This window comes from Theropithecus gelada, chromosome 13 (assembly GCF_003255815.1).
Source record: "Theropithecus gelada isolate Dixy chromosome 13, Tgel_1.0, whole genome shotgun sequence".
Lineage (NCBI taxonomy): Eukaryota > Metazoa > Chordata > Mammalia > Primates > Cercopithecidae > Theropithecus > Theropithecus gelada.
In genome coordinates, this window is record NC_037681.1 from 40,916,741 (window position 1) to 40,932,612 (window position 15,872).

Sequence of the window (15,872 nt, forward strand, 5' to 3'; positions counted from 1 at the left end):
GGGAATAGAGGCCACATTCTGTCCCTGCAGGAGGCCTCTGGGGTTCCCTGAGAACCTGTTTCTAGTTCTCTAGTGGATTTCAGTTTACAGAACTCTCTACTTCAGCATCCCTGGGTCCCAGGGCTGAAGCTGCATCTCAGAACCTGAGGCCTGAAGGCCAGGGCAGGTTTGACAGAGGGGCAGGGCCATCTGATGCCATCTGAAGGGCCCAGGGCCAGTCCGAGCCTAGACCAGCTCCACTGTGGGAGAATGGGGTGTAGGTCTGGAGACAGAAAGGGGTCGACCCTCTTTCTCTCTACATGGGTCTTGGCTGCACAGTTACTGGCTGGATGACCCACACTGGGCCTGGGCCTGGGCCTGGGCCTCTAGCCCTCCTCTGCCTCAGTTGCATAGTGAGAAGGAGTGACCAGAATCCTCTCCTTCCCCTACGCTAAGCAGCAGCCTGGGTGGCTGGGGCAGGGCAGCTTCCCTGGCTGAGTCCATTGTTTTAAAGGACAATCCTCTCCCCCTCTCCCCTCCTTGGTGGTCTGCCATCAGCCTAGGCACAGAAAAGAACATCACTAACACAGGCTGGAATGGGTCACAGGCACAGGCTTTATCAGGCGACAAGGATCATCGATTGGCCATGAACCACAGTCCTACGGGAGAAGAACAAGCCACAGCTGGAGCATCAATACCTGGGGATCTTTGTGATGGTGTCCAGAGAGTCCAGACCACTGAGGAGGTGGGGCCCACAGTGGATGGGTACTAACGAACAGGCCAGGTTCTGCCAGTGACCCCAAGCAGAGCACCAGCCCCTGTGGCCACCCACCCCGTTGTATCCTCTGCTCCTATGTCACTCGACTCAAAGCAGGTGGGAAGCAGGAGGCAGGGAGCCGGCATCAGGGTGCAGAAAGGGCAGGGAGGGGACAAAGCCCAAGGGAGAGTTGGGGCCACCTCTCTGAGGAAGACCTGGCCCCATCCCCTCCCCACTCCTACTGAGACCGTCCTCTGTAGTCAGCAAGGGACACAGGGCCTGGGGCTGAGTGCTGGGAAGGAGGGACGGGTGTGAAGGGGGAAGGCAAATAGGTGGAGCCCGGGCTGGAGCTGTCCCAGAGCCTGCTCAGAGCCCTGGGGAGGGAGCTGACCCTCTGAGCCTGGGTTAAGACAGAGGAAGAGGAAGTCAGCTCTCGACCCCAAAACCACCAGTTTCCTCTCACTCTCGCAGTGGTGGAGTGGAAGCTGCTCAGGACAGGGGAGCACAGCTGGAGAGGGACATGATCAGATGCAGGACAGAGCAGACAGGTCCCAGCACGGGCCAGGAGCTGGAGACACTCCACACTGATGGCTGCAAAACACCCGCACCATCAGCTGGGGGCTCCCTCAGGGCTGGCTTTGGTGTCTATCAGAAAAGGGTCTGGGGTCCTAGTTCCACCCGCCCAATGCTTCTGCCAGGCAGGACAGGGCCAAGGAACAATAGTGGTTGCATTTCATTTAAAACTACTGTTTCATTAAAAAGCAAAACAAAACAAAAGAAAAAACTGGCTCTGAACATGAAGAATTATAACCAAGAAAGACAGCTTGACATTTTTTGCTTTATTATGATGATTCACTGAGAATCCAAAGCACTGTGTGGTGCCCAGACCTGTGTGCCAGGGCTCTGGGGGTCGGGAGAAGTCTAAGGCACGGGCCCTGCCCTGGCACATGGCTGCTTCTCCCTGGGAAGGCAGCTCCACTGGTGAAAGGCCACTGACCAAGTCCAGACCCTGAGGATGGCGAAGGCCTCGGGACAGAAGCCTGAGAGCATCACGCCCCACTGGCAGTGGGAGGCAGTGCAGGCTGGGAGCCCTGCCCAGGCTCCAGGCTGAGCTGTGGGGAATGCTATGACCCAGTTTGTGAGAGCTGCAATGACGAACGTTGGCTCTGTGCCCAGAGGCCCAAGAAGGCCATGGACTGGGCTGCCCTTTCCTGGGAAAGGAGGAGGGAGGAAGAACTGGGGCCTGGCAGGGCCGTTTGCACCCTGGAGAGGCAGGCCTGGGCCTCACTTCTCCCTTTAGAGCTCGTATCAAGAGGAGGCTCAGGGGAGACTTGCATCAGAACACTCCAGACAGCTGATCTCCCCCTCAGCATCCCTCTCCTGGGAGACCCACAGACCCTGCGGGCCCCTGGCAGCCACGAGGAGCAGAGACCCTGGAGTAATTTGGCTTGGGGACCCCCCCCCACCAGGCCCAGGCCAGTCAGTCACCCAGGCTGCTGCTTAGGGTAGGGGAAGGGGAGGATGCTGATCACTCCTTCTTACTATGCAAACAGAGGCAGAGGAGGGCTAGAGGCCCAGTCCCAGTTTGTGTCTGTGCTGGGACAGGCAGAACCCAAGGGCATGAAGCTCCCCTGCCCCATGTGACACCTCGCTGGGGCCCCATATGTCTTGCTTCATCCTTGGGGCTGGGCTCCTGGTTGGCAAGGCACACCCTCCCTCCCCTCCATGTCCATGGGGAGTAAGACAAGCTGGGCTCCGGTTCCTAGGGTGAGAGCCACTCCCACAGCCTGCAGGGTTCTACTTTGGCCCCACAGCCCAGGAGAAAATGGAACCATGTAGTTCTGGGTGCTGTGACCCAGGCTTCCACCTGGCCTCCCTCAGGGGTGGGGAGGTTCTGACCCTGCAGGGCACAGTCCCCTCCCTTCACACAGATGTCCCCACAGACAGGCCTGCTGGGCCAGGGGCCAGCACGGAAGTGTCAGAAGAGGCTGGGGGCCGCCTGGGGCGGCGTATCGTGGTCCCGGATGTACTGCAAGATGTCCATCTCGTCCATGGCTTGGATCTGCTCCTGCGGCTTCTGCTGCCCAGCCACAGCTTCAGCCAGGCCCGCTTTGCGGGGAACAGCTGGTTTTCTGGGTATCGCCGGCTTAGCTGCCACTGGTGGCTTGGGCTTTGGCTGGGGCTTGGGTTTGGGCTCAGACCCCAGGTTCAGAATCTGGTCCAAGTCCTCTTCAACTCTAGGGAACCACAGGGAGGAACCCTGAGCATGACACTGCTACCCCGTGACAGGAACAAGACCCCAGGCAATGCCACTGCCCTCAGGGGCCTGGGCAGCTGCAGGGAGCCCAGCCTGGGCCAGGTCAAGGCCCCGCCCTGCCCCACCCCACCCCATTCCGCTCTGGCCCCTCCACCCATCCTGCCCAGAGGAGACACGAAGGCCAGGGCTCTCCTTCCCTCCTACCCACAGCAAAGCAGTTACAGGGCAGGCCCCACGCAGCCTCCTGGGAGTTGGTCTTCAGGTGACCCCACTTGACACATGCTGGCTTCTGTAGGGGGCTTTCCCTCCAATCCCTTCAGAAATAACCACCAGCTACCATGTACAGAGTTCCCGCTCTGTGCCGAGCACTTCAGACACCTTATCATATTTCATCCTCAAAACACCACTCTGGGGAGGCACGACTGTGTTTCCATCCTGCAGATGAGGACACTGGAGTCCCAGGAGGCCGAGTGGCCCCGAGGGGATGCTATGTGACAGTGCCTTTGTTGGGAGGAACAGGACATCGGCCCTCAGAAGCTGAGCTCTCATCCAAAGCAAGTTCAACCAGAGAAAGAATAACCAGGGGCGCTGAGCCACGGTGGCGCAGGGTTGGCCCGCCCACAGTGGGCCTCTGTGGGCCACATGGGTGCTAGACAGAGCCCAGCGAGAGCTGAGGATGGCCTTGGCCAGGGCCCACCAAGACTCTGTCATGACCCCAGACCTCTGATCTCCCACTGGTGGGTGGGAAAAAAGCCCCGGCAGTGTTACAGTCACTCAGGACCATCCCTGGGTACTGAGGGTAAGAAAGAAGCCAGGCCCCTGATTCTCCAGAACTTGATTTCTGAAGACAGATGCACAGTGGAAGACTCATTCAATCCATTCCATCCACTCAGCCCTGTGCTGAACACCCGTGATGGCCAGACATTCCCACGTTCATCAATCCATTTAATAGTCTCCACACACTGTGTGTGCACAGAGATGAGCCCTGTTCCACAGATGAGAAAACTGAGGTGGAGAGAGGCAAAGGGCCTTGCCCTGAGACCCACAGCTAGTGTGAGGATGAACAGGACTTGGCCTGCCTGTGGCTGGTTCTCTGGGGTGCGTTCCCTTGCCGGGGGCACCCGGACTCCAGTGTCAGGGCGAGGTTTCCCCTTGTGCTAACAGGCATCTCTACGTCTATCGCTCAGTCATGCTGGAGTCCGGTGAGGGAAGGCACAGGTACTGAAGGCAGCAGACCTGGAGCACCCACTTGGTCTCTACAAGCTTCAGCTTCCTCATCTACAAGCAGGAGTAACAGTGTCACTGGCACTGCTGCACAGAACTGCGCACAGAAGCACAGCACTGCGGGTGGAGAACTGGCTTCCGTTCCTCACCCTGCAACTCCTCCATCAGGTGGCTTCAGGCCACTCCTTCTCCCTGGTCCTCAGTCTCTTCTATAAAGTGGGATTGTACTTGCTCTACCACCCTCACAGGGATTCTTACAAGGATCAAATAAGACAACACAAGGAAAGTAGTTTCCAAATGTACAGGAAGGCTGTATGTACTGATGTCTACTGACAGCAGGGACTGAGCAAGTGGGCATAAGACACAGAAAAGCAGCGCCTCTCTCTACAATGGGGACACCCCCAGGCCAGTCAGGCAGGGGCCACGCAATTGCAAAGGCCTGGAAAGAAGGTGTTGAAGTCCAGAGAAGGGAGTGAGCCCTTGGGCCAGAGCAGGCTGGGAAGGCCTCCTGGGAAGGTGGGCCTTTTCAGAAGGGTGAGCCTGGCATGAATAGGGGAGAGAGTCCTGGAGAAGGGAGCAGAGAGCAGAGGTCTGGAGGTGGGAATGAGAATGAACAGGAAGAACCAGGCAGGCTCATGAGCAGCGGCTTCCTGCCCTGGGGCAAGGCTGGGCAGGGATGGGGACAGAGAGGAGATACCTTTGATCAGGACAACTCCTGGCACTACCAGAGAGCCTGTGTGAGTCTGGAGGTGCCCAGCACAGCACCCCCGGGGTGGATGCCTGCCTGCAGCTGGCTGTGGAAGGAGCTCCGGACACCCTGCCTGCTTCCTGGGTCAACCTCCTGTGATGGGGCACAAACCCCAGAGAGAATTCAGAGACTGTTTGGTTGGCAGAGAAATGAATAAAAGGTGTCCTTCTTGAACAAACCCAGAGGGACTGGCCCAAGCCGGGCCTTCATAGAGAGATCAGTTGTCTTGGGGTAGAGGCGATTTCAGGAGGTATCACTCATGGCCGGGCTGCTCCTGGCCACCTCAGGTCAGACGTGCCGGAGCTGCCTCCAAGTGGCGGCCCTTCCTTGATTCCCCCGGGGCAGATGCCAGCTCCACTGGCATGATGCGGCCGCCATTGAAGGCTGAGGGGACCTGGGAAAAGCTCAAAGGGACTGAATTATCCTCAAATAGGGGCCCTTTGGAAAACAAAGCCGCCGCTAGAAGCTTATGTCAGATTTCAGGATTATCCTGCTTGGCAAAGCAGTGACTCTTTGGAACTCATCAGCAGCTGGATTTGCTCCCAGGTGGGAGGTGTACATGGGTGGGCAGCCACGGTGGGAGGCGGCATAGCTGCTCTTGGGACACAGGTGGCTGCAAGGCACCCCTTTTCCTAGTACCCTATTTCTGAGTCATGACTAGGACTAGCTCTCACTAGCTCCCTTGTCTTCCGGGCCCAGCTGGTGTGAGGTCAACCAGAGAGGGGTAAGGGAGCTCTAAGACCCTGGCCCCATTCCGTCTCCCAGGGTCCCTGCAGAAGACAAGACTCACCTAAACATCTAGACTAGAGGCCCTGCCCTGGTGTGGCTGCACAGCCAGAAAGAACAAAGGCTTCTCAGTCTCAACACGCTCAGTGTACACCCCATGCTGCCTCACGGCTGTCACGGCTGAGGCTAGTGACAGAATGAACGAAGGGGTGAAAGCATGAAGGAATGAATGACCATCAGAACGTTCTTTATTATGAGGAAGCCCAACTACTCCCTGGATAGTCACAGGCCAGACACAAAGAATGAATGTGGTTCCTGCTCTCAAGAAGCTAATCCCAGTGTTACAGCTCTTTTTGAATTTGCCTGAATTTTAAAAGAAGAAAAGCAGCTAATCCTTTCATTAGCAGGTGTCTGCTAAAGTGAAGGTGGGGGTGCGGGACCCACATTTTTTGAGCAGGGATTCCCCAAGCGCTCTGTGGGACGCTAAGGGGCACCACAGAGGGGAGGGCCCAGGGAGGAATGAGAATGTGAAGTACCGTGTGGTGCTGGCTCGCGCACTACCAGCCCTGCTTCATATGGCATTCCCCCAATTCATCAGGCCACAGAGCCCCTTTGAAGGTAGCCTTTGACCACCCCACTGTACCATGTTCCGCAGAACACAGGTTGGGAAGTAATGGATTTAGAATAAACTAGGCCAGAAAGGTCCCACGAGAACCACCCCACTGGGACACATGGACTCCTAGACACGCTCGGCCTGGCCCTGCCACTCCCCAGGCCGACTCTAGTATTCTATTTCCCTGTGCCTCGGTTTCCCTCTAATAAAATAACAATCCTGGTTTCCCCCAGCCTGCCGGGATGTCAGGAGTGAGGACACAGGATGAGAGTGAACAGATGCCAGGGGCCTTGGGGACATGTAAATACCAGAAGCCGTCACGGTGACTCAGGCTTGGCGGGCACTTGGAGGGCTGTCTAATAGCCCGAGGCTGCTAATGAGGGGTAGAGATGACAGTCTCCAGGGCCTGCATGCCTTGGTGTCACATAAGCCATTCCTGGAAAGAGGCGGCCTGGCTTCCTGTGAACCTCAGGTACAGTCCTGTGTCCTGGAGCGCGGAGGAGAAGCTGGAGACGTGCACAACACTGAGCCTGCTGAGAACGTGGCCAGTGGAGGTAAAGGCCTGGGGAGAACTGGGGGGCTGGGTGGGGAGGCAGATCACCCAGCCGAGTACTCAGACAGTCCCTAATGAAGTGGAGAGGCCAGGGCAGAGCAGGGGCCTTAGCCAGGTGGCCTCCCACACTCGATTTCTTATAATATGGAGAAAATAGCATCTACTTTAGGGGGGGCGTCGTGAGGATTACATAGGAGAGCGCATAAGGAGTCTGGCTTACTGCATACACAGCAAGGACTCAGGAAACAGGAGCCATCTCAGGCACAGGTTCTGCCAATTGACTTTCATGTGACAGATGAGGCCTCATTCTCCCTTCCTTCTGTAAAAGCTGCTGACCGGGCCCTCCGGCAGAGAGGCCATCGCCGGGACACCTGCACTTTGCCCCCTCTCTGGGTGGGCTGCATTCTGCCATGAGTCAGTTTAAGTTGTTCCCAAACCTGCTTGTGCCAGTTATACCTGCTCTTACAATTATATAATTTAATTATTCTTTACATAAATTGTTAAAATATGATTGTGAAAGAAAGACTGGTTGTGCACACAAAGTTCTCTCTTTCTGGAACTAGCTGAGCAGCCCTGGGCTGCAGATCCTCCCCCTGAAACCCCTTCGCTGCTTCTCACCCAATGTGCACCCACAGGTCTCTACTTTTCACAGGTCTGGGGTCCTCCCCTCAGAGGAGGCTGGGGCTGAGACCGGGCAATGCCCCCAGATAAGCTGGGCCCTTGGCTCTATCCAGGACGTTCTCAGAGCTGGCCAAGTGCCCCTGGGGACAGGCGGTACCTGAACAGTTCCTTGGAGGCGTCCCTGTGGCCGAGGCGGGGCGTGGGCCCTCCACTCTCACAGGCGGCCGGCAGCAGGAGGGAGTCACCCAGGGGCACGGCCCCGCCGAGGTCAGGATCGTCAAACAGCTTCAGGGCTGTGGGAAGGCAGCAGCAGGGGCGTCAGAGGAAGCCCTGGCCCGTCCTCAGCTACCCAAGGTACAAGGTGGAGAAGGCCTGGCCCAGCCTCCTGGGGCACCCAGCAAGGGATAAGGCAGAAAATCAGAGAAGTGGACCAGGTAGGGGCAGGAAGAGGACGAGGACAAGAGCTCACAGAGGCCTGGGACAGCTGTCTGCCTTGGCCTCAGCCGCCTGGCACCTGTGCCAGAGTCAGCTGATGGCATCACTCCGGTTTCAGGTCCTCATGGGCTTCCTACTGCTCTTAGGAGGTTATAGCCTCTTGGGCTCACTGCGCCAGGCATCTCACCATCCAGTCCAGCTGATCTCAGTGCAACCCCTCAACTGCACCTGGCCTTCAACAAGCATTTACTGAGTGCCACCCACCAGCATGGGCCGCTCTCTCTCTGCTGGGATGCCATGGCCACTCTCTGCTGGAGTGACATGGCCACTCTCTCTCTGCCGGGATGCCATGGCTGCCCTCTCTCTGCCAGGGTGCCATGGCCACTCTCTCTCTGCCAGGGTGCCATGGCCACTCTCTCTCTGCCGGGGTGCCATGGCCACTCTCTCTGCTGGGATGCCATGGCCACTCTCTCTGCTGGGATGCCATGGCCACTCTCTCTGCTGGGGTGCCATGGCCACTCTCTCTGCTGGGATGCCATGGCTACTCTCTCTGTTGGGGTACCATGGCCACTCTCTGCCGGGGTGCCATGGCCACTCTCTCTCTGCCGGGATGCCATGGCCACTCTCTCTCTACCGGGATGCCATGGCCACTCTGTCTCTGCCCGGGTGCCATGGCTGCTCTGTCTCTGCTGGGGTGCCATGACATGTGGCTGCTGCCTTCAGGAAGCCTGGGTGTCCTCCCCGCACCCTCTCACGTGTGAACTGATCGGGGCTGCCCTTGGAGAATGCCGATTATGGCCGCTATACCTGGAGTCCCCTGCTTCCACAAGGCCAGCAAACTCCACTGACCTTCCAGGATCCAGCTCAAGGAGGGCCCCCACCCCACCCCAGGAAGTCTTCCGGGGAGTCCTACAGGAATTGATGCCTCTGCTCAGCCTGTCATAACTGTTGCTGCTCTGTAACTGTCAGGTGATGACTTGCTTCCCCAGGGGCCCCTGAGGCCCTCAGGATAGGGACTAGGGACAGGGACTAGGTCTCACTCCTCAGCATGTCCTTGGGCCTGGCCCGCAGTGGGGGCTCACCAAATATGGGCTGACTTAGTGGGTGGCATCAACTCCCCTCACTGGAGGATGACCTGGGCATGTGAGGAAAGGGACCCAGGGATGAGTGGAGATGTCCCAAGGCCGCTCGGTTTTCCCTCTGCCAACTCGGCACAGAGCCCTCCAGGGGAGTCCATGCAGGCGACACATTCCTATTAAATCCAAACCTACAGTCACACACGTGCCCCAGGCAGGCCCTATCACTTTCTACACAAACGGTGCCTGGAAGCCCAGGGCCCATATCTGCCCACAGATGTCATGGAAGCGCTTCTCGAAGCAGCACAGAAAACCACCCTCCTCTTCTGTGGGACGTTTACAGGAAACACACGGCCCGGGAATGTTCCAGGCTGTGGGGAACCAGGTATGAGGCTCAATTCCTCCAGCAGGAAAGCTCCCTCCAAAGCGGAGTCTATCTAACATCTAAATAGGACAGGGGAGATGAGTCCTGTTCACGCCGGGTGAGTCTACACCCTGTCTGGTGACGGAGCTGGCACCGAGAGGACACCAGGAGCAGACCCTGGGGCTCTACTTACGGTCCACGGATGACACAGCCTCCGAGGGGCCCTGCGGGAACTGCTTCCTGCCCGGGCCAAAGAGCCCCTGGTCAGGGTCCACCTCCTCATCAAAGATGGTGAGCCGGGGCGAGGGCTTGGCTTTCATGGCCACTTTGGGATGTTTCTTGGGCTTCTTGGAGCTGGAGAATCACAGACAAAGCACAAGGTGAGGATTTCCCACAAGTGTCCAGGTGGCCCGGTCACACCCACACAAGTGCTGGGCCCTGCAGCGGGGGTGGCTGGATGCCATGGGCCAGAAAAGACCAGGCCAGAGGGACCAGGGAAGGCCTGGAGAGGGCCACCAGAGCAGTCCAGGCAGGTGGAGCTGAAGTCTTTCTGAAATCTCTAACAGATGGTCACACGGCCAAGGGAAGGACAGGTCCTCCATCCCAGGGGAGAAAAGCAGGCCAGCAAAGGTGGCTGGGGAGCAGGGTTCCTCAATGACAGAGTGGTAGGGCCCCTGCTACTGTGGGCAGCTGTGCCCTGTGTTCAAGAAATGACCACTGTCAGGAGGAGCAGGTGGCTGCCAGGACTGGACACCGGCTGCCAGACAACCCCGGCTCTTAGATGTCTTCAGGCCCTGAGTCTGCCATGCAGTCACAGGCCAGAGATCGCGCTCCCATTCGGAAGGTGGAGATAGCTGCCTGGTCTCAGAGTCTCAGCACTTGGGGGCCAGGCTCAGAGAACCACACTCCACAGCCACTCAGAAATGAGGATGGACCTGGTCTGGAGCCACAAACCTCAGGGCTAGGACTCAGGAGGGCAGAAAGCAGCCTTGGTAAGCGCCTTATTGTTTCCTTTGCATGGTAAAACCACCATTGTTCTAGTTAACACTTGGGTTCTGCGGTACAGCCCCCTTTCAGGAAGCCTCTCTGGGACTTGCCCACCTCCCCTACTCCGGCTCTGCCACCGCAGGTCCCATTACAGTGCACTTGGCTCTGCCAACCCAGGTCCCACTACAATGCACTTGCCGACTGGCTGAGGAGGTCCTGCTCTGGGCCAGACCCTGCTGTGAGAAACCTGGACAGGGCAGGATGGAAGCTTCTGGGGTGTGGGAGTACTTTAGTTTTGATCCAGGTGGTGGTTCCGGGCTGGATAAGTAAACATGCCTGGAGCTGAATGCTCAGGATCTGTGTCCATCACTGTATGATACTGCCAGGAAGGAAACACACCTGATTTTACTTTAATCACTTTAACAGGCATTCAACGCCTGCTGGTGATGCCTGTTAGCCATTTTAAGGTTCCTGAAAATTATGAGAATGTGCCCTTTACTGGAAACTGAAATTCCGTGTGCCTGTCTCTCTGGCGGGCAGATCCACTGGACTGAGGTCACTATGTGAGGTCACCATCTGAGCTCATGTTTGTAACACTCTGCGGCAAAACTGTACCGAGGCTGGCCTACACAATGATACAGATTAACCAACGGCAGATAAAAATAGCAGAATGGCCCTGGGTGCTGGAAGGGGCAGGGCCCTCCAAGGTGACCATTCCCACAGTCCGGAGTCTGAGGTCTAGCAGAATCCCAGTCACCCAGCAGAGGTGAGGAAGAACTATGAAGGCCAGGAACGCTCCCTGCCAGAAGGCTGCAGGACGGAGCAACCTCTGAGCTCAGCGCCCAGTTCCAGGGGAAGGATCTCTGCAGGACTCCTTTGTTGAATGAGGAAACAGTGGTCCAGAGAAGCTGAGTGTCTGCCCAAGGCCACACAGTAGGGATGGGACAGGCAGCCTGGGTCTAGATTGAGGATGGTCATACTTGTGGTCCTATCCTCGTCCCCTCCAAATGTCCCATGAGGAAGGTGATATAGGATGGGGCAGGGACAACAGGATTGATCCTGCCGTTCTCTGGGGAGAAAGTGGCATTTTCAAGGGTAGTGACGGGGAGCAGAGACGCAGTGGCACGGACTGCTCCAGGAAGGCCCATCTGCCTGGTCCTGTGCTTTCTCCACCCAGCCCAGGCCATGAGGCACCTCCTCTGCTGTGCACCACCCTCAGGCCCTGCCTGTGGCGCTGGAGGTGAGGTGGAGGGAGCCTGGATTCTCCACCCTAAGGGCAAGTGCTTTCCAGAAAGTGCTTCTGCTCCTCTGAGACCTGGAGGAGCCAGGACTCATCTGCTCAGACGTTCTCCCCTTTATTCTCACAAATCAGGCAGAGCCAGCTCGGCTCTCATGACTCCTAGGAAGTGGGTGCCAAACAGGGGCCATGGCCTCCTGGGGCAGACAGCAAAGCCGACCCCAGCCAAGACCCACTGAGTCGGAAACCCCAAGCAGGCCCAGGAGGCTATGTTCAGTCTCCTGAGGAACTGCACGGTCAGCCAGGCTTGCAGCTGCTGTTCTGCCCGATGCTTCTCTCCACTTCATTCCCCATCTCCGCTGCCCTTTGTGTGGCTCTTACTCCTGGACCCAGCAGGCACTGCAGTGGGGAAGGGTGGAGAGCTGCCCCGGCCCCTACCCAGGTGGCAGCTCTCAGGGAGAGCAAGTCTGAGGCTGCTCTGCAGCCTCCCCCAGCAGCAGCTCCACACCACACCCCCCATGGTCCCCTCAGAAACAAGCAGGCCCTCCCTGGCTCCTGGGGATCAAACTTTCATTGTACCCAGCCACGGGCCCCTCGGGGCAGGGGAGCAAGAGGCTTTGCATTGACCAGAAATCAGAGGGCGCACAGAGGAAGAGAGCCATCTGAAGAACAAAGAAAGCGAGAGAACAGGCGCAAGGAGGTCTCTCTGGAGAAGCTGTGGTGCCCCTGCCTACGCCTGCACCCTGTCCTGACAGCACACAGGAGGCCTAACTTCCCTTCCATGTGAGTTTTCTCCTCCAACTGGATTCGGTCCTTGTTTCTCTCCCTAGAGACATGTTTGCCCTTTTGTTATCTTAAACTGAAATTAAGTGGATCTACAGCACATGCGGGAGGCTCAGGCATGGTCTGTACCCTACCCCACCCGCCCTGTGCCGCCTGGGCTGCCTTCTTTACCTCCCCAGCTCTCCAGACCCATCTCCAGGGGAATCGAAGAAGCAGGAAAGATGGAGTTTTATGCCTAAAAGCCCCAGGGTCCTGTCCTGAGCGGCCCAAAACTTTCAGGCTCTGGGGACTTGGTAATGTGCCTGGTCCAGAACAGATGCCTTGATAAACTCTGGATGAGAGGATGGGCGATGGATGGAGGCGGGGAGGGATGGACAGGTGGAGGACAGGTAGGCAGGCAGCAGGCTGCCGGCACATCTCCATCTCAGGATTCTGTTAACCTATTCCCCAAGGCGGGAGGGCCAGGGAGGGAAGAGGGATAGGCTCCCAGCCCCAGTCTCAGACAGTGCCCTATGTGCGGAAGCCCCTCCACCAAAGATCTCCTGACCGACTCCACTGGCCTTGCCACCAGGCCCTCAGCCACTCTATGAGCAACTCATTCCTTCTCTTGTGAGCACTTTTGATGGCCAGTACTCACTGAGAACCTCCCACCTGCAAGAACTGTGCTGGGGACGAGGGAACAAAGATGAGGACGAGCTGCCGCTGTCCCCAGAAGCTCATGGCAGAGCAGGGTCACATAGAAACTTAGCAACAATAGTAAACAAGGAGTTTACTATTGCTGCCAAAGAGATCATTATGGTCGGACAAGGTGGCTCACACCTATAATCCCAGTACTTTGGGAGGCTGAGGCGGGTGAATTTAAGAATAAAATATGAAAAGTACTTTAGTTTAAAGCAAAAAGTTTGCGGGAGGCCAGGAGTTCAAGACCAGCCTGGCAAAGATGATGAAATCTCATCTTTACTAAAAATACAAAAATTAGCCCAGCATGGTGGTGCATGCCTGTAATCCCAACTACTTGGGAGGCTGAGGATGTGAATCACTTGAACCCAGGGGATGTGGGTTGCAGTGAGCTCAGATCACGCCACTGCACTCCAGCCTGGGCGACAAAGCAAGACTTTGTCTTGGGTGGGGGAAAAAAAAAGGAAACTGTTCATTAGCACACAGGGTGTTCCGCTCTGCCACGGCAGAGTATAGAGGACAGAACCAAGCCTGAGGGCTCAGGGAGGATGTGATGTGGAGACAGGAAGTGAACTTGGTGGAATGAGAGCTAAATAGCGTCTCGGGTACAGGACCTGCGAGTCACACTGTGAGGGTCTGCAGGGGGCATGACTAGGACACAACTGGGAACCTAGATTCCTCTTGGTGAAAAGGGACCCCTTAGGCTTGCAGCAGACGTAGTGCCGTGAGGGAACAGGCTGAGTCAGGTCTCTCCAGGCAAGCTTTGCTCATGGTCCATAGAAGAAGCGACCGGAGCCCGGACTCAGGGAGCAGTGGTGGTGCGAGGGGAAGACAGGCCGGGAAGAACTTCAGAGCTTATAAATCTGGACAGTTAAGGTGATCAGCTGGCAGAAGGGAATTGCCACTGATCTCAGTGAGGGGGTCAGTAATTCCATAGGAGAGGTGCGTCACTCAGCCTCTGAGCCATTTCTTCACCCTTTCTCCTAGCACAAACACCTCAGGGTTGTCATGAGCACGGAGTCGGGTCAAGTTGCACACATGTGCTATCACTCGGGGGCCCCCTCAATCCTCTCCTCCCTGGTCCTCCTCCTCCTCCTCCATTCCTATATCAGCATCCACCCAGCCATCTGCAGGCACAGGGCCCGGCTCTGCAGTGCCTGCCCTCCAGCCCGCCCTCTGCGCTGACAGGAGACAAAGCCCCTCACTGACATGGAGGAAGGGTGTCTTCTTCTCCCTTCACTGGAAAGACAGTTGGTCATGATTAGAATCTTGTCACCAGGGATGGGGCAACAGGGGCTTCAAAGAGAGGTCTGCAGGGAATAGGACTGGAACTGCAGCTCCTGGCTTCCTGGTGAGCACGGGGGTCATCAGAACTAGTGCAGGCCATGAGGAACACCAAAACATGAGTTGGGCCCACAGAGGTTGCATGAGGTAGGTGGGGTGCTCCTGGATGGGTTGCAGGCATGTGCTGGTATGTTCTTGTTGCATACACATGTGTGCACAGACAGACACCCGCTTTCCTGCTGTGTGTTCCTGACAGCAGACAGACACGCAGACCAGGCCACGTTCTGCAGGCAGGCGTGCAGCATACGGGGTGAGAGGCAGCAGCTGCCATGGCTGACAGCTCCAACGCTCAGACAGGCTGAGCAGCAGCCCGGCTCCCTGTGGTTCAGGCAGTTCTGGTGACAGTGATTGACATATAAGAGCATCCACCACTGTGGCCACCCAGGGGGCCTGTGGCACCATTCCCGATGTGCCCACCCATGCGGCAGACCACCAATGGACACCAACTGCCCAGAACCAGGGTGTACATGTGTGGCAGAGGCATCTCCTAGACAAAGCCAGCTCAACTGGCTCTGAACAGAAGACTGCTGATCCTTCCACAACCGAGACACATGGACAGCATGAGTCTTCAAAGCCAGGGTGCAGCTGAACCAAATATGGAAATCCACCCTTTCCAATGATGCAAACTGCCTGCTTTAAACCAATGCACTTTTCATACTTTATTCTTAAATTCAGCTGTTTGGTGTCTTTTTGCTTTTTGGGTTTTTGTTTGTTTGTTTGAGACAGGGTCTCTCTCTGTCACCTAGGCTGGGGTGCACGGGCACGATCACGGCTCACCGCAGCCTCGACTTCCCAGGCTCAAGTGATCCTCTCACGTCGGCCACCCCAGTGGCCACACCATCACACCTGGCTAATTAAAAAAAATATTTTTTTGTTGAGATGGAGTCTCGCTATGTTGCCCAGGCTGATCTCAAGCTCCTGGGCTCAAGTGATCCTCCCGCCTTGGCCTCTCAAAGTCCTGCGATTATAGGCATGAGCCACTGTGCCTGGCTGGTTTTATTTTTGCAATGAGAAAATTCTCAGAGTTCCAGTAAACGGACTTCTGAAATTCTTGCCAGGACAATGTTATTTGCAACAGTAATGGGTTTCCGTGCAGACGCAATCACAGGAGTGAGAATCACCTGAGGACCAGCACTAACCCTGGGAGTCCAAGTCAGCCTCATTGGACAGGGGCTTCAGAGAAGGCCTGGATGGAAAAACGAGCAGAGTCACAAAAGCTGTGCTCCGAGCAGAGAGAAAAGCCCAGTGAAAACGGCAAGGTGTGCAGAGCCTGGCAGAGTGAAAGTGCCCAATAGCTAGGCAGCAGGTGCATGGAGGGTCTGTGGGGATGTTGGCCACCTCCAGCGGGGCCTGGGGAGATTCTGGCCTTTGCTGAGAGAGGAACAGTGGAGGGGGATGTAGGAGAACTTGTATAGGATCTGGACCAGTCACTCAACTTCCCCAACCATGTTTCCTTACTGGGGGTCAATGGGAAGAAGGAGGCAACTGAC

General features: G+C 56.8%; 1 protein-coding gene across 1 annotated transcript in view; it reads right to left on the reverse strand.

Moving 5' to 3' along the window:
• Positions 1-1,546: 1,546 nt before the first annotated feature.
• Positions 1,547-15,872, reverse strand: part of HS1BP3 (HCLS1 binding protein 3) — a 34,218-nt gene continuing 19,892 nt past the window's right edge. The window contains exons 5-7 of the mRNA XM_025354815.1: positions 9,547-9,707; positions 7,636-7,771; positions 1,547-2,973 (exon numbers count right to left, since the gene is read on the reverse strand). Coding sequence (XP_025210600.1) covers positions 2,715-2,973; positions 7,636-7,771; positions 9,547-9,707 — 556 coding nt within the window. The 3' untranslated portion in view covers positions 1,547-2,714. The remainder of the gene's footprint in view (positions 2,974-7,635; positions 7,772-9,546; positions 9,708-15,872) is intronic.